Genomic DNA, 23,778 nt, shown 5'->3' with positions numbered 1-23,778 from the left:
TTCTTACCAAAGGGGGTCTGTTTCTTGTTGATAGGTGTGATGGTCAATTACACCCTAATAGGCTCCAGCTCCTCCATTGAGTAATGAGCCTGAAGATCTTTTGGGGGATGGTTATAGCCCTCTCCCCTCCCCTTATAGCTGGACACCCAAGCCCTGCCCGCAGGGTTAGGGTCTGTGCCCACATGGGGACCCCTTAACGGTGGGGTTGGGTAGGGGGGTGGCTCTGGCAGCAGCCGGTGGGGAGGCCGTACCCCCTCGCTCCCTCCCCTGCGCTGGGGCGGGCGGGGGGCGGGCCGCGGGGCGGGCGGAGCGGCGATGCGATGCCCCTCCCGGTGCGGCGGGGTCGGCGGCGGAGCGCAGCGGGGCCGGGGCCACTCACACCGCCGGTGGCGGCGGCGGGGCCATGAAGGTGAAGAAGAGCGGCGGGACCGGGGCCGGCGGGGCGGCGGCGGCTGCGGCACGGACCGAGGAGGAGCTGGGCCGCAAAGCGCTGATCGGGCCCGACGATGTGCTGGGGCTGCAGCGGGTCACCAGCGGTGCGTACGGGGAGGGGACTGCACCGGGCTGCTGGTGGTGGTGGGGGGGTTGGGGGATGAGGATGCTCCGGGGGGGATGTACGGGATGGGGCTACCTCGGAGGGAGGAGAGGGGACGGCCGATCGCGGTGTGCAGGGGGTGGGGAACGCGTCTGCTTTGGTGGGGCCGGGACACACAGAATAGGAGCTGGTCCCCCCTCTCCGGAGGACGCTGTACAGCAGGGGACAGGGCCCATCTCACTCTGGAGGCTGGAGGTTTTCTTAGACCTTCAGGGAATGCCCTGGGGCTTAGGGATGGGGATGCAGCTCCCCCCGCTCATTTCCCAGGGTTGCACAAGCTGTGGTGCACAAGCAGCTCCCCCCTCCCCGGGGTCGTAGGTCAGTGCTAAGATGCCCCCCAGTCCTCTCCCTGTCACTCTTCTCCTGTATCTGTGCCCCTTCTAGCAGGGCTGGGCCATGCTGAGCCCCTAACCTGTGCCCGCAGCAGTGGGGCAAGCTGGATCCATGGCCACAGGACAGGGGGGACTTTACTGCAATCCCATCCTGCAGCCCTCCCCCCTCACATCCCCCCGGTTTCTCCAGTATAAGACTGCTGGCGTTCAGAGCATCCTCAGGGATGGTAGGAGCCGGAGGGTTTGTTGTGCTTGGCAGAGCAGGTCGGCTGGGACCAGGCAGCTGCCTTGGACCTGTCAGGATTGCAGCAAGCCAACTGTGATGGGAGAAGGCATGTGCTAGCATTGGTCTGCCCCACTCCCCACTAAAAAAGCCTATTTCTGCATGTCCTGAGAGATTTGGGTGGTGTCTCTGCAGGCAGCAGGTTGGGCATGAGGAGATGAGCACTGGCAGGGAGGAGGGGGCTGGCCTGGGTGTCCGGCTGAGCTCCTCCTCGTCTTGGAGTGCTCTGTGATGTGGTGTTAGAGCCGGTTTGGTGTCGCAGGCCAGGGCTGTGCGGCGTGACGAGCCCTGGAGAGGAAGGATGCGGCTGTGAGCATCAGTGCGTGCAGGCAGCCCCTGCCTGTGATGGGCAGGTGGGAGGAAAGAGTTTACTCTCAGGAAGGGGTCTGGAGGCTTCTCTGAAGGAGGGGCTGCTGATGCTGGCAGGTCCTGGGGTCCCCTTCTCCGTGCTGAGATGCTCTGAGGGACTGCAGCAGTGTGATTCACTGCCCAGGCCCAGAAATTTGCTGCCTGTAGCAGGGAGAGCTGTGCAGCAGGCACTGGAGCATGCTGCCAGCATACTGGAAGGAATGGCAGTAGGATGGTGACTCCAAGCCATGGCTGTGTTAACCACTTTCCCTGCTGGCTCTGTGGTTCCCTGTGGGCCTCTTGCCTTCAGCTGTGCTAGCTGGAGGGGCTGCAGGGACATGGTCACCCCCACCCCCTCTCACGTGGCATCTCTTTGGCCAGCGTGGGTGGTGAGTGGCTCTTGGTAAGCACCCATGTTCTCAGGGCATGGGGAAGTCTGAGATGGTCACCCTGGGTTCAGAACCAGGGCAGGAGTGGAGCTGGTTGTCTCCTGCCTCTTCCAACCATGGGCCAGCATGCTCTGGCGCACGGGGAAGGTGTGAAATGCATGAAAATTGGTTTGTTCCCCTCCTGAGAAGAAAGCAGTTGGGTCATGCCAAGGAAGAACCAGGCACTGGTAAAGCCTTCCCATGGAAAGAGCTTCTCTGTCCTGCTGGGTGCATTTGGGGGTACAAGTATACAGTGCATCCACACTGAGCATGTTGTATATTACTGCCTAGTGGTATTGTGCAACACCCCTTCTCAAGCTTATTTTTCTTCCTGGTGGGTTTAACACAAAGGTGCAAAAATATTCTTCAGGTCTTTGATGTAATGATTCTTCAGGATATTCTGTGGCCTTTATTAATTTCCATAGACCACAGAAATTTTAAAAACAGGTTCCCAAAACTAGCAATGTGAAACCACTCCAGTCTTCTGCTCCAAGCAAAGAGACCTGCAGGGAGGAGTAAGGACCAGACTGTGGGGAGAAGTTCATGGCTGCTCCAACCCCAGCTTCTCCCTTGGAGATGCAGACACAATGCCCTTTTTCAGCAATTTTGGTTTTGATGCCCATAGTTGTGGTGCTCTAGACAGTTTGAAGTTGAAGAAGGAGTTGAAGGTGGGGACACAGCAGAAATTCCCTGGTGCCCTGGGTATCCCTTGTGGCTCCAGATGGGGTATAACTCATCTTTATCTAAACTCATGGGACAGTAACATGGAGCTCACCCCATCGAGGACTGTAGATAAGCTGGATGTTGCCCATGGGCCTGGGGTGGTCTGGTCACATTTTAGCATTGCTTCAGCAAACAAAAACCCCGAATAAACTGTGTTAGAGGAGGGCTTAGTACTGCAGAAACGTGTGATTTAGAAGTGCTTACACCATGTATAGCCTGTGTGTTTCTGAACAACCTTCCAGCTTGTGTGGGGAGAGGCAGAATCCTGCTACTGTATGGAGTTCCACATGGATCCAGTGACAGGAGGGACTCTGTAGCATGGCTGCCTGGGGAAGCAGGGCACACTGCTCACACCTGGGGGGACATTCCAGCCCTGGGGTGTGCTGATCTTGCAGATGCTCTTTTGGAGTCAGGTTTTGCCATCTTGTGTTTGCTCTGTCTGTACTTCCTGGTACTGCAGGCAAATCTGCTGGTCCTTCAGAAGAGCCAAACTGCAGCTCATGGTTGGTACCTGTTGACCATTAGCCCTACTCTGGCAGGTGGATCTAGAGAAAGAGCTTGTTTTGCTTTCAGAAAACACAGCTGGGCTTTCTTCTCCAAACAGGTACAGCTGAAGAGTGCCCACATGTTAAATGTCTCAGGCTGGGAGGGTGGAGGTGCAGGATGTGGCTCTGTGGCCAAAGCATCCTTCCTGCTAACCCAGAGAAACCCCAGCAGTAGCCAGCCAGTAGAGCCAGCTGGGCTCTGCTCTTAATGTGCCTCTAATAAGCTTAAAGAGGAGCTGTGTCCTTTCAATGTTAAATTCTCCAGCAGCTCCAGGACCAGACTGTTTCCAGGCACGCTAGGGTCTCCAGCCTGATGGGTCCAGGGTGCTTCCCCAGGATATTTGGGCCTTTTGACTGGCTGGCTCTGGCTCTGTTCCATCTGGGTCAGAGGTGTAAAGGGAGTAAACCATTTTCTTTGCAATTAGCAAGATTTGTTACTTGATCGTACAACTAGGGTTGCAAAAAAAGAGGAATAACCTTACGAAGTGATTAACTTTGGATTAGCACGAGAGCGGGGTGCAGCTCAGTTCAAGTTGCAATTAATTACTGAAGCAGCCAGAGGACCAGAGGAGACTGTCTGCAGTTATTGGGATGTTGGGGTCTGCAAATGTTGTGTCGTGCCTCATGGAGCCAGCTGAGGATCTGGAACTGTTGTCCCCAGGCACTGTCCCTTGTGTCTTTGGCCATGCTGCATCTCACAGCCTTGCTTGGCCTCACTGTGATGCTTCTGCATTAGCTGCAGGGCAAGGTTGCTTCAAGCAGAGCTTTAATTTCTTCCTCCATCTTTGGGGTTAGAGTCATTGGTGATCAGCAGAAAGATGACATTGCAGCCCCCATAGAGCCATCCTCTTGCCACATGCCGGCCTCTGAGACTGCCCTGCTTGTCACAGCTTCAGGCACATGGACAGTTTGTAATAATAGCTTCAAGCTTCCATTTTCAGTTTGATTCTAAAGCTTGTTTTATTTTAGCAACCCAAAGGGTTAAATAATTGATTACATACTTGGAAACAATTACAAAACAAAACCTAAAAATAAGGAACATGCACTTAATCATTTCTGAAACTAATCTCTTCCCTGAGCTATCCTTTGGGATTTCTCTGAGACTTTTCTTAGCAGCTTTAGCTAAAGGCCAGCTTGGCAGAGGGCTGCCTCGATGGGCCAGGCAGGGCAGACCCTTCCTGGGTGACTTTTATATCCATGTCCCCATAGTGTTAATGTGAAAAAATCAATCTTCAAAGCTGCTCCTGGACCATGACTTTCCTTCCCTTCCCCAATTAATTTGGAAAATCAAGCGTATTAGGAGCTCTGATTAGCTGGGAGTGTTCGTGAGGAGGTTAATGGATCACTGTTCCACATTGTCCAGGGCTGTGATGTGTAAAAGCATTTTGCTATGCTGATTTCTTGTGGCAGAGCAATAGCTCAGCCCCGTGTCAAGCTGCTCTCACCATGACTCCTTTCCTCAGCAGCACCACATCTGTGTTTGGCTCTGTGATAATGCCCAAATGCTCTCCTCCTTTTTGAGGCTCTGTGGTAATGCCCAAAGTCCAAGTGTGGTGAAGATGAAGGTTTCGTTTTTTTAAAAGAAGTCTCATGGTACAATATGATCTGTGAAGCTTTCCAGGGGAAGCACATGTGGTGTGTGTGTAGCACAGGGCAGCTGAGTGGGCTCCTCTTTCCAGCACTGGGGGTTTGGATCATCCCTGGTGGAAGTGGTTAAGGTAAGGGGAGAGGTGGGGGAGTCAGCCTGGGGATTTGGGCAGAGCTAGATTGCTTTGGTAAAGTGAGCTGATTTTGTGCACGTGGTTTCAAACTTTGAGAACAATCAGCATGGAGAAGAGGGAAGGAAACAGGGTTTAGAGGCCTTAGAGCTCCATCCTTCCTTAACAGGGCCTGGAGGCCTGTGATCAAATTTATGTGGGAGGGTGAAGGCTGAAAAGCTCCATCTTAGGAAAAAAAAAAAAAAAAAAAGTGAACAGGTTGCCACAAGAAGCAGAACCTGGTGATCTGTGCAACAGGACTGTGCATTGTGTGGCATGGCATGCTGTGGATGGGTGCACCTTACAGGTGGTGAGTACTTTTCCAAGTGCATTTTTGGAGCCAGCTGGGCTGAACCCCACTGCTTGATTCACAGTGCTGGTTGGTAAATGTTCCACTGCAGCAAAAACTCCTATGGGATCCTTCTAGGACAAGATTTTTCCCCTGGGGTGATCCTAGCATCTGATCACTGATCTAGGCTGGGAGCTGTGGGTGCTTCCCTCCCCTGCTGCCCCTCAGTTCCTTCTCACCAAACCCTTTGGGAACAAAGGGGATCCCGTCTGGTTCCTCCACCCCTCTCTTTATGGGACTTGAACTGCTGAGGCAGAGGGCAGGGGAAATGAAGAAAAAAAACCTAAAGCATTTAAATCAGCTCTGGTTGTCTAAGCAGGGCTGTCAGTACTACTTGAAACCTGCCCTGCCTTCCCCTCCAGGGCTTGCATGCTGTCCTGCGTCACCACTCAGCATCTTCTCGAGGCGCCTGCTATTTTTGCTCGCTTCCTCCTGAGACTCTTCAATCTGATAATCTCCTAATCTCCAGCTCCTAGCCAATTCATCTGCAGTTGTCTCTGCTTTATACCTGGCTTATGTCTTGGGAGTTGTCTTCAAAATACCTTCTGACCTTGTTGGCTAATGCATGTTAAGAAATCGGCCTGCATAGCTACAGGAGCCTTCTCATTCCCCAAATTCTTGTAATTGCTTCTGCTGGGAAGAGATGTCCCTGCTACAAGTCATGGCTGTTACATCAGTTTCTTGTATAGCACCCTAATTTACACCCATTTTCACACCTAGATTTTGAGCTTTTTCTTACCCCAGGTGCACTCTGATATTAAAGCCTTTAAATAGGAGCTGCCTGATCTGAGTTGAGGTGCTCTGATGAGTGCTGCAGAAATACCTGTAACATCTGTGAAAGGGGACACGTGCCCTCCCCTGGCTGCAGAGAAGGAGATGGGATCTCAAAAGGAGCATGACAAGGAGTGCTAACCCTGTTGCCCATGAACTATTGTTAAAATCTGCCTAGTGGGGTGGTTTCAAAGGAAATCTGAAAATATGGGATTGACTTTTGGCTTTCTCTGGTGAGGATCAAACACCTAATCTCATCTGCTGGTCAACTGAAATAACAGGAGGAGAAAGTGCCTTCAGTAGCTTTCTTCCTGTATTATCTATCACTGTATTATCCCTCACCTTTTGTGCTCCTTTGTAACACCAGCTTGCTAAAATACATGACTGGCAATATGCACCAGGGTTCACAGTGTTCCATTGTTCACAATGAGAATAGGCAGTGCCTGCTGTCATTGTCTGGGCTGTTTTGCTGGTTCCTTTTGCAATCTTGGTGGTTTTGGGGAGGGGAGGGAAGATTTCCTGGAGGAGCACCGCCTCTTCTCTGGATTGCACAGCAGAGGTACCACCTCTGAACTGCACACAGGGAATGAGCATCCTCTGTTTCTGATAGTAAAGTTAGAGATCTCTCAACAAATTCCTTGGATTTTTGTTTGTTTTTTTTTTTTTTGGGGGGGGGTGGAATTATTTTTTTATACAAAGAGAATAGGGGAACTTATGAAGGAATCCATTGTGCCTTGAGATAGAAACTGTCTCTAAGAGTGGAGAGTTGTAGACCTTTGGGCATGACACAGAAATTATGGGAAAGAAGCTGCAGAGGCACAAGCAGGAATAGTGGTGAGTGAGTGAGTGAGTGAGTGAGTGAGTGAGTGAGTGAGTGAGAAGCAGCTGCTGATACCAAGCCTGGGTGTGTTGTAAGAGTTTGCTCTTTGCATTGAGAATAAATTCAGCAGTTGGTGAGCACTTTCCAGGAAGAAGTTGGGTATGGAGCCCTGGGGTATGGCACTGGGCTTCAGGGAGAAGTAGAAAATGCCTCCTCTTTTGTGACCTGTTCTTGCACTACTTGATGTGGGTATTCCAAGGCAAAAGCCAAGCTGTTGGCTTTCCTAAGACAGTGCTGCTGTTTCCATCCCTGGTTTAGAGTGTGCTCTCTGTCAGCCCTGAATCAGGAGAGCACTGAAGGCTTGTTCAGGGAGACACTGTGATCATTTTGTTAATAAGGGGGGAACAACACAACCTGCTTCAGGGGAAGTGGAAGAAAAGAGATGTTCTGTCTGGAGACACAAAGCCAACCTTTCTTGTAATGATCCACTTCACTTGACAGAGGTTTGATCTGCCTTATGTCTAAAATAGAGCTGGATGCTGTCTCTGTTCCCCACATTGTGGTGATAGTGAACCAGGACGGTGAAAGCAGATGATACATTTCAGTGTGTGGTGGAAGTGTGGGCAGCTGGGCCCCACAGTAATTTAAAAATAAGTATGTATGGGATTAGCAAATCTGACAGTGCTCAGCTAAGCAGAAGTATCTGCCAATTGCAAGCAGCTCATTCCCAATAAGACCTTCCAGTGTAGCTGCAGGCTTCTGTTATGTATGGGGAAAAACCAGCACGTGGCTACTTTGATCGATTGTTTGAACAGGAATCGCAGCAAGCAAATTTAATTCAGACTGAGAGGAATATATATAACTTTTTTTTTTTCCTGGTAAGAGACTGGGCACTGCCAGAGGATGAAAAACCACTTGATTGCAGTACTCTGGCAGCTAATCTTGCCCAAATGTCATCCAGTTAGATACTGACATGTTGATTTTTAAAAAATTATTATTGTTTTTTTAAAGATCAATATATTTTCAGTGCATAAAAGAGTTGGAAAATGTAGAGCAGGGATGCAGAGACCAATGACCCTGGTGGGGATTCTGCCTGGGGTTTGCTCCTCTTTGGTGGCTCTGCTTGGCACTTGGTCTCCTCCAGATGAGTCATGGACACTGTTACTGCAGCAACACTGCTGCCAAGGAGGAGGATAAAGCTGTTGCCATGGTGCTGGATGGGCAGGAATTCTGCAGGAGGAAAAACACTTAATAATTAACTTGCAGACAAATGCTGCTTCAGACTTTACTTGCATGCTCTAGGGAAGGTGTCCCAGGCTCCCAGGCAACTGCCAGCCCATTCTGGTACAGCCCATTGCCTTTGTGGAGAGCAGGTGGTCTGAGTGTGGCCATGGGCAAATTTGGGGCTGTGGGACCCTGTGCCTGCTCCTGTCGCTTGGTGTTTCTGTATGTGTCTGCTTGGAGTGGGGAAGCTGTGGGGGAGTGTTAAGAATTTGGGCTGGTTGATGTGTTAGAACCTAAAATCATCATGTAATTGGAGGATGTCTACCTGTGGATTGCTAAGAGTTGGGGCTTGAGGCAAAGGGTTGATTTAAATTTCTGTCCCATCTCCTTGGCTACTCTTAAAAGCAGAAAAGAAGATTTTGTGCTGTTCTTAGGTTATTTTGTCCCACAGCAGGCTTGTATTTTTTGTGGCAGTAAAAAGGTAGAGCTTTTGTCTTGTTCTTCCTGACAGTATGGGTACTGGTGTTAGTTTTCCTTTGTGCTGTGTTGAGAGGAAAGGCAAACCTCCCTGCCAAATGACAGAGATGCTTCAGACACAGTCCTCTCTCTTCGAGCCCACTCCTTCCAGCATTCACTGATGCTGGTGATGAAGGGCATCAAAACCATACAGAGAGTCCATTTAGCACCCTGTTTCCTTGCCCCAGTGAGCATCCCATTCTCTAGCTTGACATTTACAAAGAATAAAGGCCTGCTGGGAAAGCAGAGGTGCTAGGTGTGCAGTGACTGCTCAGCAGCACCCAGCAGCAAATCTTCCATCCTGCTGCCTCCAGCCAGTTTGGTACCGAGGGGCCTGATGTCTGTAATTACAGATCCCAGCCGGAGCGCCTTGCTGTCTGGCAGCCATGTCGCATTTGGGATGTTATTTTATGACACCACAGACATTAACTCCTTACCTCCAGGATATGCTAACAATGGCTCATGACCCAAAACCCCCCAACCATAACACGGGTCCCCGGTTTGTGAAGGAGAGGGGTTGTACCGGGCAGGTGTGATCTCCGAGCACATTGTGACCTGTTTTCCTGTAGTCAGTGAATAAGCTGGAGGTGGGTGGCTGTGTTTGAATTTTAGAAAAAGGAAAGCAGGCAGAAATGAGTGATTAACTCGGACTAACAGCAGGAATTAGTAGCTGAGACAGGGTTTAGCATTAAAGTGGTAATGTATTACTTTCACCTTAGAAACTCCAAAACAAGTCTCCTATGGTGGGCAGGTGCAGTCATGTGAAAGCTAACCTGGCCTGGATGCGTACACCTTTTATGTAGATTTTTCAGGATAATATAAATTTTTGGAGCTACTTTCAGTCTATGCTTAGATGTGCAGTGAGATTGAAGTACCACTGCTTCCTTCTCGCAGAGGACACCCAGGTCAGGAAGCTCTCTCAGGGCACAGCAAAGCTGAAGCCAGAAACGAGGATTTTCTCCCGAAGATACTGACTCTGGGGGAAGCAAGGAAGGGCTCTGTTCCCAGATTGGTTTCCTAGTCCAGAGAGAAGCTTCAGTACTGTTTTCAGTGTTGAGGAAGAAAGAGTCCTTGCATGGGACAAGCATGGGTGGAGAGAAGAGGCCATCCTTTGTCTGCAGACAGGGAGGTGGCACAAGGGAGGACACTCCTGTTCCAGTTAAGTTCAGTCGGCTTAGTCCTCACAAAGCTGCTTAGCACTTCCATTCTGCCAGAGGACAGTTTTTAAAATGGGCAAAGCCTCTTAGACCGAAAAGGCTAGGATTTGATGGAGGTGCTGACTATTATCAGTACCCTGAGGGGAGATGGATACAGAAGATGTTGGCACAGGTTTGGAAAAAGGTGATGACCTCCCAGTGCTGGGTGAAAGAAGCCTTTTCCCTGGCCTGTCCAAGCAGGGCAGTGTGAGAATTCATAGCTGGAATTGTCTTCCTAGACCTCAGTTTTGGATTAAACCCAAGGTAGTGGTGGACTTGCATTTGGACTGCTCTCACTGCTGGTTGTGACTGCCAAAGAGTAATACCTGCTAATTCTAGGCAACCTTCATGGAAACTTGCTTTCCTCTGCAGATTATTTGTGCACCCCAGAGGAAAATGTTTACAAGATAGACTTCACCAGGTTCAAAATCCGGGATATGGAATCTGGCACAGTCTTGTTTGAAATCACCAAGCCAGCAGCTTCAGGTGAGTGCACACACAAAATACTGTTTTCATGAGCAAACACATGCTAGTGTCAACTTCATTTTGCCTTTTGCCACTTCTTTTACTCAATAAATTTTTCAAAAATTGGAGATGCTGTGGACTTCAAGAGAGCTGGAGTCCCAGCTTGTAGCAAAAATGCTTTTGGGGTGTCCCTCTGTACCAGCACAGTGAACAGAACTGGTTGCTGCTATTTTCTTGTGATTGCCATCTGTGATGAGAAAGGACAGATGGATGTTGTGAGCAGAAATGGAGGAGAAGGTCAACGTGTGTTAGTTTCTTGGCTTTCATCAGCTAGAGGCCCCTTTACTTCACAGTTTTCACTCAGGAGTCATGTAAGTGGTATTCCTGGAAGGGGGAAATTTTGTCACTTTTGCAAATTAGATAAACAGAAAACAGGCATATTTTTATTTCCTGATTTTTCAGATGTTACTTGTAACCACCAAAGTGTTAGCTCTTGCAGGGGTAATACAAACCCAGGGCAACTGTTCTTTTCCTGATCAAGCACTCTTTTAAATCTTCCCCATCTCCCTGCTGCAGGTGAAAGGAAGTTTTCTGTAGCTTAGAGATAGCAAACCAGACTTGCTAAGGGGAACAGCTTGTTCAGCACCACACTGCAATCCTGACCCAGAGGTAGGAGCAGTGTGTGTACCAAACCAAAGGGCCATCTTGCAATCCTCTTGTCTCTGAAACACCCATAGTGGATGCCTCAGAGAGGATAGGAAGAGAGTAAGTACCTCACCAGTCTTCCTCAGAAGAGTTTCCTGGCTTATCTGACTTGCAGTCCATGATTACAAGTGTTTTCACTGGGCTTCTGTTTCTTAGAAAGCTGTGATGGAGCTTTACTTTGCACTTTTCCAGAACGTGAACACAATGACAAGAAGGACATTGACCCCAATGCTGGACGGTTCGTACGCTATCAGTTCACCCCAGCTTTTCTCAGACTCCGGCAGGTGGGAGCCACGTAAGTAATTGCTCCTGTGCTGCTTTTTTCTTGTAGAGGAAACAACTGAAATTTTGTTAAAAGTGGCTCTTACTTGTCGGTCCTGTCAGGAAGTTAATTTAATAGGAATCTTTTGTTATTATGAGGATTTCCAAACATCTTTGCTGGAAGCCTTGCTTCCTCCATCCCTTTAGCTCTGTTATTTACCTCAGCAATATCCATGGCATTGAAGAAATTAATGCTAAAAGGGGCAAAATAGGGTGGACCAACTACCCAGGTATTCCAAATCCTTTTTTTGTGTGTTATAGTAGTGATTGGTAGTAACTACTACTACTAACTTACTACTAGCTACAGATTTATCTGCAGCAAAATAACATGCATGGAGAGATGCAGTTTTTGGCTCTCCAGGCCCTCCAGAGCAGACTGGAGGCCTGCTTGGTCTTAGCTGGAGTTTTTAGAAGGATATTGAGTCACGGCAGGGCAGGTTCTTTGTTATCCTTTTTCTTTGTTTTTCTTTTTACATCCACCTAAATTTAAGTTAGCAGATCCAATCCAGAGCTTTATGAACATTGCTATTATGTCATTAGGTCTGTAGTACTATAATCGAGCATCTGGTACAGTTTCCAGCACAAACTTATTTGTTTCAGGAATCATTAGTTTGTATTCATGGAGTGCAGTTTGATAGATCCCAGTTTGATAGCAAATGTGTGTTTCACGAGATAGGATGTACAGTAGCTTTGCAATAAAAAAAAAAAAAAAAAAAGTAAAATGTATTTTTGAGAATTTGACTAAAACTCAGGAAATTTCAGCAAGATAATTTTTTTATTGTCAGAGAATATACTTAGAGTGAGGTTGCACGTTACCACTTCCTGCTAATCTTTAAAGATGTCCATGTCCTTTGTTTTGGGAGGTAAATTGAAGTTCTTTATCAGTTAGCACCTCTTTGGTTAACATGGTAAATTCCCAACTTTTGATTTGTGTCTAATGAGCAACAGAGTCCTCCTGGCTTACTTACAGTGTATGGTATGTAACTACTACCTTTCTGCAAGAGGCTGTACTTCTTGGCAAGAGAAACCTGAACATAGTGCTGGCTGAAATTCTCTCCTTGTAGCATGGTTTAAGAAAAAGAGGAAATTATAATTTGGTTACTTCCATTGATTTAGAGTTTTGGCTTTTTTTTTAAGAAGAGCTCTCTTCTACCTTTCAGGAATGGTTGGAAATCTTATTTAAGGATGAAAGTTCATTTCAATCTTATTGTTCTTTTTCAGGGTGGAATTCACTGTAGGGGACAAACCTATTAATAACTTCCGCATGATTGAGAGGCACTACTTCCGGGATCAATTGCTTAAGAGTTTTGATTTTGAATTTGGGTTCTGCATTCCCAGCAGTAAAAATACTTGTGAGCACATCTATGAATTCCCACAGCTCTCTGAGGATCTCAGTAAGTGCTCTTTAATTACTGAGGTACCACACAGCGATGGTAATCTCGGGTGTTTTGAAGCCCTTTCTTTAAAAGCTCTCTGTAGACAGTGGGTAGGGTAGAATATTTCCAGGTAATTTTGTATCTGTGTTACTATGGATTTTGTTTGCTAGTAGCATGTATCTTGCCACCCACCAGATACTTTTTTTTTTTTTAAGTTCATAAAAGAAAAGCTTCAGTGTCAGGGAGAAAAAAATAATAATTGTGTTATAAACCAACTAAAAATCTAGGATTAAAAAGACATCCAGCAAATAGGTGACTTGTGTTATATTCTGTTTGATATGCTATACTGATAGCTTGAGAGGTTTACTATGACCATAACTTTTATTTTCTCTCCTCTTTCCTAACACACAAGAGCATCAGTACTAAATCTGTGTGACTTTATATTCTTTACAACCCCTAATCATGTATGGCAGCACTTACATCACAGTCTGTGGAAAACACAGTGACACACTGCTGCTTACTTATTGTCACACCAGAACAAATTTCCTTCAAGTTTGCTGTTTTATCACCTTTTTAAAAACAAAGCAAAAAAAAAAAAAAAAAAAGACCCCAAACTCCAGTGTGATATTGGTTGGAGGTTGGGTAGAACACGTACACATTGTGTGGTGCCTTAGTGTATGATGGTTGTGTTTGAGTTCTTTAAAAGATATTGTTGAATGATGGTTTGGGTAGGTTTCTGGTTTGGTTTTGGTTTTTCGCTTGGGAATTTTCTGCATCTGAGCAATGCTGTTGAAAGTAACAGAAACTCAGAGCAGAGTGTGGCCTCAGTAGGGCTCCTGTGCAACACAATTAATTTTTTTATTTTTATCTTTTTCTTTTTTTTTCCTCTTTTTCCCCCCCTTCCCTGCAGTTCGTGAGATGATCCTTCATCCCTATGAGACACAGTCGGACAGTTTTTACTTTGTAGACAACAAGCTCGTGATGCACAACAAGGCAGATTATTCGTACAGTGGAGGACCTTGAGCATGGGATGGACAGGCAGCCTGTGCTGGCCTTCCCTTTCCTAACGACGCCGTCAGGGATACCAACACCTTCTGCTCAGTTGCCCGCAGGGTCAGCTGAACAGTGATCCACCAAGGACTCTTTGCCACAGTAGGAGTTTCATGACTAAATTTCCCAGTCTCATCTTTTTTTTTTTTTTTTGAGCTTTGAAGCAGATCCAGTTCTTCAGAACTTTAAGCGGTTCTACAATGATCTTTGGATACCACTGCCCTAAGTTCCTTGGGTGTCTGCTTTGAAAATGGCCTTGTGGGACCTGGGGGATTTTGCCCTAATTCTGCAGATTTGTGTTCTTGCCCTCAATTATCTTCTAGGATGTGATTGCTTTCTCAAAGATTGTAATCTGAGAAACCATGTGAGTAGATAGATGCAAATGCAGTTTTATTTGTTTCTCTTTGCAAATGCTTCAAAGGCACAGCCAATTTAACCTGTACATCCAATTGAAAGTGTTGAGCATCACACATCTTACAAAAGCGAGTTTCATCTTCAGATTTGTTCTGTAAATGTCTCATTCTTGAGGTTTTGTTCCTTCTGTGTAATTTACTGTTTAATCTTGGAAACAGTGAAACACACCGTGAAGATCAGTAGTTCAGTGACAGGGCTATTTGTCATCAGGTACTGTCCTTTTACATTTCAAATGAAGGCAAAATAGAACCAAGGGTCTATGAGCCTCCATAAACATTTTCCATTCATTTCAGGATTTGTAAGCTGGTTACAGAATAATCAGGAAAATTTGAAGGATTTTAGCTTTATTTAGCATTTTTACATAGCTAGCACTCAGCCTAGTCATGCTCTATGTTTTCTGTGTCTATTTTCTTTGATCTCAGCTAAGTACTAAGACAAGGGCTTCAGGACTGCTTGTTAGAACAACACTTTCACTTGCCTAGGGCAGTTGGAGAGTGTGGAATTTCCAGTTTTCTATTTTTATCTGAATTTGAAGAATGTTAGGACAGTGTTTTCCCTTTGTTAAAAATGTTTTGCATCAGCTATTGATACAGGTGAAACAGTAAGTCTAATAATGTAGGACTTAAGACACAGCAAAATTTTAGCAAAAGCTCTGTATTCAGACTAATTTTGCCCAAGTTTGTCAGCACGTGCTTCTTAGAAAGATAGAAATGTGAAGAAGTAGCAACATTAGAAGAGTTAAGCAAAACTAGTGTATGCAAAACAGAACCTAAGAAGCCTGTTGTCATGAAACCCTTACTCTGAAGGTCAGTTCACTGACACTTTAAAAAATAAAAGGCAGTTGCAGTTTGTAGATATTTCTATAAATACTTGATGTCTCCATGTCGAATTCTGTGAGTTTAAGTGGAACATTATATGTTAGCCTCAGATAGGTGTGATTGTAATAATTTTTATAAAATCCCATTTCTAGTCGTGATTAGCATCTTTCTAGTCACAGCCTAAGTCAAACAGAACTACAAATTGTTCCAAACGTAGCCATCTGCTTAAGAACAGGGAAGTTTTTGTGCTCTTATTGGGGTTGTGGTCACTGTTACAGGTGCTACCATTTGTGTTTGGCTTGGCTCTCTATTTCTGAAAAAGGATTCAGTTTTCTAAAGGAAATGCAGTGAATTTAGGCTACAGCACAGAATTTTTTATCAAGATTGATAGCTAAGAGAGTATGTAAACTTTGCTGATTTTACATAACTAGGATCTTGTAGTAATTGTCACAATGAGACTTGTATTTATCACTATTTCTGTCTCTAGTGTATGAAATAATAAAATTAGTGTACAGCTGACTTATTTGTTTGAGAGGTACAAGGAATTTCCTCATTGTTTGTACAATGCTTTGAGCTACTGATCATGAAGTTTTACAGCACAGTAATCACTAAAGGTGAAAATAGTTTCAAAAAGTTTAGGTCTCCCCTAATTTTTTTTTCTTTTTTTTTTTTTCATCAGGGCTGTTAAACTATCTATATATTAAATGACATTTTTCAGATCTTAAGTAATTATTAATTTTGTTCCAGCTGTTGAAGGAAGAAAATACACAGATTTGTACACAGAAGAGAGTGTGTGTTTATAACTAACACCCTATGCAGGTTTTTTTGGGGGTATCTTTCAACTCTCACCTGCTTTGAAATAACTTTTAAATACTACTACTAATAATTTTTAAAAGACTCCCAGCAATGGTGCTTGCTCAGAACTGCCAGTCATAGGTTTCAAACAGTTGAATGTTTCAAACAGAAATACACACCTTGATGTATTTGGGTCAGAGCAGTTGTACTTTGGTGCAGACTCATTGGACATTTCCAATGAAATAAATTTCAACCCATTGTAGCTTTAGCTTTCCAGTTAGCATAATTCTACTTTTCCTTAAAGTTTCCACATTTTGCTACAAATAACATTCTGGTTCTTTAAAGCAAGCAAAACTTTCTGTGGTAAGTGTAATGAAGGTGCTTTTTTCTGTATTCCACTGCAACAGTTATAGCTGCTATCTCTCTGTTTCAAGGTTGTTTTCTTTTCTTTGAGGTCATCTGCATCCCCAGAATTTACAAACATCACTGTCCAAGGTAGAGAGAGGTGCTGTTCCTTTTCTACCTGCTCATGAAGCAGTAAAAAGTGTGAAAATGAAAGAAAACATCAACTACCCCAGATTACCTGTTGATAATGACTGGGTGTTTCACATTGTAAAATGTGATTATATGTGTACTTCACAGAGTTAATTGAACTTGTAAAAAGAAACTAACTCTCTGTGAGTGATAACAGTGATGTAGTTGTTCTGAGAGACAAGGAAATTGTAACTTGACACATTCTTTCACTTCCTCACTCTGGGATTCCTCTAAACTTCGCTTTTTTTAAAGAAAAGCAACAGTAATGCTTTTGTAGTTAACTACCATGCTTCATAGTCTGGTAATTCACAGACTGAGTGGCAGAAAGAGAACAACCTATTTTTAACTCAGCAAGTATAAGTATGGTTTAAAATTTAGAAATTTATTTTTTACATCAGACCTCAAAAGACAAAATTGTTTCTGTGAGTGGATCCTTTAAGTGGTGATGTTTATAAAATAAGTGAACAATCCACTCTCTCTGATTCAGAATTTATTTTTTTTTTTTAATTTTTTTTAATTAGAAAGTCTCTACAGTCTGGAAAGCAATGTGTTAAGGTTTAGCTCTTTGTCATAATCTCTCTGTGTCTTGTTTTGGAGCAGGTCAGTAAGGTCCTCTGTCAGGACAGCTCTGTCCTTCATTTAAGTTTCATTTTAAAAACTTGTCTAGAGTGTTGAAGTGGTGGCCTTCTGTGCATGAAACATTGCAGGTTACCATATTCCAAATTCCTTCATTTTGAGCAAATGGACTGGTAAAGTATAGTGAGAAATAATGCTATGTGTTGATTCATAAATTCTGAATTCTAATCTTTGTGACAAAAATTAAAGGGATTTCTTATTCATGCAAAGATTATTTCTATTTAAGGTAAGAATATGCTAATGACCAACTCTTGTACTAAATACATGTTATAAAAATGTTCTAATAATTATTCATAACCTGAAAAAAATAGATTGACAGCTCAGTTTTAATTATATCTAATTAGGAATGAAATTGTAGAGATTATTGCTGTCCCTTTCTGGGGCAGGGAAGGGTGGAGTGGCTGGAACTGTGAGTGTTGTAGGAAAGGTGGACAGGTTTACATTGATTCTAGTGGTAAAAGTTCTCTGGGAAAAAATGAGGGAGAGGGACAAGGGCAGGAAAATAGTTAATTTCAGCTAACTGGAACTAAGAGCTTTAAGACCCTGGTAAGTGTAAATGCTTTTTCTCTTGACTGAGATGGGTGGTAGTTCCTGTTGTCAGTTCTTTTCTATACCCCCAGCACAAACACTACCTGCATTTGTAAACAAGTGTTTCAATATTAATAAAATATTAAAACTCATTGACAGTTCATATATGTCTCTAAATGTGGAAATTTATATGATGAGTGTGATACTCTAGGCCTCAGTTTGCAGCTCAGTTGTTTGCTAAATCACAGGGCAGTCTGACCAAGCAGGTAGAATTGTGTTTGTGTATCTGTTCACAAGCTGTAGTTAACTGCCTCCCTAGAATCACTGTGTTAATGCCTACTGTGATGTCTGCTTGTACCTTAATGCTACACTGAGAAAACCTGTTTGAATGTGACTTTTTTGCATAGAATCAGGATTGTCTGTATTAAAAAGTATTTATAAGAAAATATATTTTTTGTGGGAGGAAAGTAGGGTTCTAGTTAATATACCATTGGGAAAATGTTAGCAACCTTTTTACCAAGTTCATTTATAATTATTTGTGTCCTTTTAGTTACCTGGTTTGTTTCCTATAAGAACATCCACTGTGGCCCACTTAGTGGCAATGCAATGCACTGTCATGAAAAGAATCTGGTTTTCAGAAAACTGGGAGTCTTTTGTTTCCTTTTGGGACAGTAGGAAACTGTGTGGGTTGCCAAGAAAGAAAGGAACCTTGGCACTGAATCCGCTTCTGTGGCTTTGGCTTCAGTAACTACTCTGACTTGTTTGCAGATAGATGAGTAGCAAGAGAAAGATTGAGACTTCAGGATAAAGAAAATTAGATGCTACATTTCAGTCTTCCTGTAGGAGAGTACTAGAATTAATTTATACAAGGATTAAATAGGGAGTACACTTGCTTAAAATTATTTAATATTGGCAGCTTAGTCATAAATGTGCATACTAGGGAATATGCTTAACTTTTTCCATTACCTTGGAAAACGGTTAAAAACCATGTCACTTTCATTAGCAAGTGTAATGAATTCTCCTGTAATAAATTGCAAAATGTAAAAAATTAAAACTAAATAAATTATTGATCCTAGAAATGAGGCTGATTGTCTATTTTATTTAAATGTTTACATTAGTGCATGAAAAACATGTCAATATTTGAACCCCAGATTTGTGTATATTTTTGTAACTAGCTTTACTTTCTGATGTTTATAAACTAAGCAATTCACATATAAAAACACTGCAGTGGTTTGTGCAGTTACATGAGTAATATGGTTACATTAAAAGTGTTTATGAAGCATCTGCTCAGACTGAAGAGAGTTGTAATTTTCTCGATGTTTTTGGTATTTCAGTCAAAAAATCTTGGGAATATCTCTGTATTTCTCTGTGAAGCAGAACAACTTAACTCTCAGAGGAAAAGAGGTATAATGTTTTTGTTTGAAAATATCTGCTGTAACTTAGTTTTATTCCTCAGAATGTCTGGGGGTGCCTTAGTTACACAGTGTTTGATAGAACATTCATTCTGTATTGGGACTTGCAGAAGAAATTTATAAACACAAGGCTTTAACTTCCAGGTTATTATTTGGAGCTGCATGAAATGCCTGCACTGAGTTCTGCAACACAGTGATGACCCGAGCACAGGTTTGTGAGGTGACTGTTGTTGAGCTATCAGTCATCTGAAATCTGCAATGAAGAAATACTCCAAGTTTGACACAAGTTCTGTTACAGGCTCTTCTGAATCAAAGGGTAGATTCTGGTTTTGCCTGAACAGGTTCTCTGTGGTTAGATGCTCTCCCCTGATTAAGCTTACTCTTGGAATTACCTGAACAACTGGAAGCATCAGGTCTGTTTTCTTGGAATTCTTGAAAGGACGAGATGCTGATTTCACCGAATCGTAGAATATCTAAAGAGAAATCAAAGTCAGGACCAGTAACTCTAATAAGATGGGGTAACCATTCTCTCTGATTTTGATGCTTAATTATAATTACCTAGACTGGATGAAAAACTTCTGAGGTTGTGAGGTTGAAGACAACCTCAAAAAAGCCAAATTTTATTAAAGAGAAAATTTCCCAATGTTAAATGTCTGCAAAAAATCACTGCTTTAACAATGCTGTTTCATTTTCTTTCCTTAGTTATTTATTAATATTAATAAGTTAATATTAATACATTTATTAATAAATATGCCTAATAATCCTGAAGATGTTCTTTGCCTCTCCTAAGATTCTTATTTCTTATGGCATTTGTCTGCTGCTTAGCTTCTGTAGCAAAGTCTTGCTTGTTCCCACCATGCTTCTAATTCTTTTATCATTGTTCAAGGGCATTCATCTAGCTTTGACTGGTATTCCCTTAATATTTCTTAACTGTACTGCAAACAATTCTCAGTGATATACTACTCCAAGTTTCCCAGTGTATATTTTTAAGATTTTAAAAGAAAAACTTAGCAATTATAGAAGTTGTCTTATTGCATGTTAGGATAAATCAAAGGTATTTATTCTGCCTGGTTAAGACCACAATAAGGAGTAATTGCTTTGGAGAGATATTTTTTTTCCTTAACCAGTGGTGTACAATAACTTAAAATAGGAGGTGAAATCATGCTGGATAAAGTATTTTAATTAAAACTACAAAGAGAATTTAGGTAGGTAGAGCATAATTGCATTTGGATGATCCCCAGCCATTATTTTGAAAACTGACAGGAGTCCTTAAATAACAAAGGCCTGTTTTATTTAATAATAATTTAATTATTCTGGTAGAGGGCGTAAACCATGTTAATGAAGCTTGCATATGAAACTAATTTGTAGCAAGATATAAAAACAGGCAGGAAAGTTGCAAACAGCAATATCGAAAACATAATGAAATTTACAAGAGGAAATTAACACATATGGGAGAGAAGAGTTCAAAACACTTTCAGTGTTTCCTTTCCTACTGAATGACAGAATAATCAGAAGAGAGGAATAGTAAACTGGATATTTTATAATCTTTATAGTTTAAGTATAAAGAGTAAAATTTATTCCAGATGACTAATTATTGGCATATGCTGGTTTTACCATATTTACTGGAAGAGTTCTGCACACAGTTGTACTTCCTGCAATTGTTGGTATATAGAAATATATGTAGCTTTTTTTTTTTTTTTTTTTTTTTTTTTTTTTTTTTTTTTAATAAAAACAAAACTTGGAGTGGCAAAGAGAAACATCTGGCAATTACATATAAAGCTTTCAGAAAAAAATGAAATTGTTGCTAGTTGTTGCTAATTGTTGCTATCACTTGCTAGTCCTGTGTATGCTGTAAAGTGTATTTCCCTGTATATCCAGCCAGGCAAAGAAAGGGGTGTACAAAGTATCCTTTGAGCAGGTGTGCCCACACCCTGCTTCAACTGTGAAAGGTGATACATGCACCAGACCTGAAAGCTAGAAATATCCAGACCTTATTTTAGTGGAGACAAAAAAAACCAACCAACTAACCAACCAAAAAAAACCAACCAACCAACCAACCAAAAAAAAAAAAAAAAAAAAAAAAAAAGACAAAACAAAACAACCCCAAAACCAAAAAACAACAAGGCAACCACCAAAAGTCTGACCCAAACCATTTTCTTTATGAGTGGTGATGATGTGAAAGGTATGGCATACCACAGTTATGTTTCTGTTTGCTGGCACTCAGCTAGTTTTGAAAATCATGTTTTTATTTCCCAAATGCATACGTTACCACCCTTACATATAATTAAGTGTCTAATTAAACCTACTGACTGCTTTGATGTCTGTACAGTTTCATAAGTCAGGAGATCAGAGGGTACACCACGTCCCCTAAAATTAAAGCACAGAGACCTGATTATGAGTTCAGAGGAAATAAAGCTTTCTGCCCCAGACAAGCCAAGACTCTTTAGCATTGAGATGTCATGGACTTTTTAAAGTCATTCACCCACTGAAGTTTGTCAGCTGACATTTGTCATAAACTAAATTTGAAATAACAGCCCAGAAGTGTTCTTGACAGCAGGGAAATAGACTCCTGTGCTTCCTGTGGTGAGCTGGCAAGGGATGTGAGCAGGAAACACAAGCACAAGTGTCACCACTTAGATAACTTTAAAGAGTCTTGTTTCAGCTAACATTTAAATTTCTTTAGGATAATTTAAAATGGGAAGGAGGATTAGCAGTCAAAACAAAAAGCTTGCACTAAAAGTATTGCAGTTTATCCTCTTTGGTTAAATGAATATTTGGTACATTTTTCCATACATTTTCAATTTGGTTCTTCTTGATGTTCTGAAGACACGGAGTTAAATGTAAGTATAATAAATGCCTTAAGTAATCATTTAAACCTGGTGCCTCAGTCAGGCACAAACATGCTGGGTTTATTCATGTGGTGGAAATTAAACTCTTCAGTAGCTCCCCGATGATTGAGATCTTAAATTCTTTGTTCACTCATATCATGTAAATTCCTTTCTCTAGTATTATTTTGCTACTGATCTGCTTCTGCTGGAGAGCTCGGTGCGTGGCCAGTCTCACCCACTCTCTTTTAACAGCACCAATCTTCCGGGCAGCCTCCTCCCTGGAGGCTTCTGGAGAGGAAAGCCAAGTGTGTAGGAAACACAGATCCACACCTGCCTTGTTTTTAGCTCATTACTCATCCCGGGCCTTCCGCCTTTACTTCCAGCCCCGGAACGCACCTTCCCGGGGCCTCACAAGGGGCGGCCCTCAGCCCTGAGGAGGCGGCGAACCGCGCTCGAGCCCTTCCCGCCTTTCTCTTTAAACCCCAACGGCCGCGGCGGCGGCGGCCAATCAGCGGGGCCGGGATCTCTCCGCTGAGGCAGCGGCCAAGCCCGCAGCGGTTCGAGAGCCGTTCGCCGGTGTCGGTTCTGGTCCCCCGAGAAAAAGCGGCACAGGGAAGGTGACCGCCCGCCCGCCCGAGGAAAGGGGCGGCTTGTCCCAGCATCCTGCCGGGCGGCGGGGAAGCGCTGCCGCCGAGGTGGGTGTCGGTAAATCACCTCAGCGCTGGCTGGGAAGGCTGTCCCCCCCTGCCTGTGCCTGCTGCTCCTCACCTGACGTAGTTAATTTTCCGGTGTCGTCCGTATGATATAAGAAATTTGATTAGTGCGGCTAATACATGATCTTTGTTGGTGGTTTTGTCAGGAACCAATGTTTAATGGCTTTACCCACCTCTTCTGTGCCCAGCTCAAAAATCAGTATGTTCTGAATAAGAAAACTTAAATGTATCTAAGCAGCAAAATGTTACAGTGCTTTGTTATTCAGGTGTATCAATCGCAGATGTTTAGTAGCAACTTTAGGCAGCTCATCAGAGCTTGAGGCTTGTAGCATGCTTTTTATGGATAAAAAAGGGTTTGCAGCAAACCTAGTGTGAACTCAGTAGTTCTTGGAAATGAATTCTGGAGCTTGTATCTTGTGACCCTTGGTGATTCAGTGTTTAATCCCATAAAAGGCTGTAAGGCTGGCTGGCTTCCTACTTATCTCTGTGGTCCTCTCTATGTTGAGCCCAGAGTTATCTAGAAATTAAACGAAAAGGTACAAGTCATGACATGGAGATAAAAGAAAATAATAAATCATTATTACAAAATGCTGAATAGCTCTGACTGCCAGCTTCCCCCTGGGGATGGCTTTTCGGTGATGGTTTTGCAGCGGTGCCTGTTTGCTGAGATGTGCCACTTTGTAATCCATTCAGCATTTGTTATATTGATGGCCTAATATCTGAGATTTTCCATCAATGTACTAGATTGCTGTAGAAGCAGCCAGGGTAATAGGCTTTTGTTAATGGTATTCCTATTGCTGTTTATTTTCAGTAATTTCAATGTTTTCGGTGCAAACAAGCATTGTATGTGTTAGTTTCTTTGGACATAAAATATTTGAAAAATTGCACTCTTTTGCTTCTCAAAAGGACTGGATTTAAATTTTAGTTTATGAACTAACTCCATTGTTCATTATTTTAGTGAAAAATTTACTACAGGAAAGTTACAACAAACCAGTAGTTCTCAAGTATATTTTAACTCTGACTGCTCATGTGAAATGCTGTTTTAAAGCTTTTCTTTACAGTATTGCAGTGAGGGGATACATGGCAAGATGGATTAAGGAAAAGCTTATGTAAAAGTATTTACCTTTTTAAATACATAGTAGTCTAAACAAAAACATTTGCATGCTGATCTAAAAGTCTCACTGGAGTATAAAAATGGAACATTAGCACTGATTTAAGTTTTGGAATCCAAATATTTGGTTCACCCTGCAGTTTAAACTTATCTCAAAATGCCAGTAAGTCATTTGCACTTTTCTG

General features: G+C 43.1%; 1 protein-coding gene and 1 long non-coding RNA gene across 3 annotated transcripts; one reads left to right on the top strand and one right to left on the bottom strand.

Annotated features, from left to right (window-relative positions):
* The first annotated feature begins 322 nt into the window (after nt 1-322).
* Nucleotides 323-16,314, top strand: UNC119 (unc-119 lipid binding chaperone). Of its 2 annotated transcripts, none has more exons than XM_071765646.1 (5): nt 323-536; nt 10,260-10,373; nt 11,250-11,352; nt 12,600-12,772; nt 13,665-16,314. In XM_071765646.1, exons 1-5 carry the CDS (start codon nt 404-406, stop codon nt 13,775-13,777), a joined length of 636 nt encoding a protein of 211 aa, XP_071621747.1. In that variant the 5' UTR covers nt 323-403; the 3' UTR covers nt 13,778-16,314. The 2 variants fall into 2 exon arrangements, with proteins under 2 accessions (XP_071621747.1, XP_071621748.1); XM_071765647.1 differs by lacking the exon at nt 323-536 and adding an exon at nt 8,175-8,295.
* On the bottom strand, nt 10,432-22,404 carry LOC139806256 (uncharacterized). Its single transcript, XR_011730194.1, has 3 exons — nt 21,248-22,404; nt 19,334-19,414; nt 10,432-10,736 (listed from the first exon to the last, which is right to left on the bottom strand). It is a non-coding gene; the product is annotated as an uncharacterized lncRNA (long non-coding RNA).
* Nucleotides 22,405-23,778: the final 1,374 nt, after the last annotated feature.

The sequence above is a fragment of the Heliangelus exortis genome, chromosome 21 (assembly GCF_036169615.1).
Source record: "Heliangelus exortis chromosome 21, bHelExo1.hap1, whole genome shotgun sequence".
In the NCBI taxonomy this organism is placed as follows: Eukaryota; Metazoa; Chordata; class Aves; order Apodiformes; family Trochilidae; genus Heliangelus; species Heliangelus exortis.
This window is presented reverse-complemented; position numbering and strand designations above follow the sequence as displayed.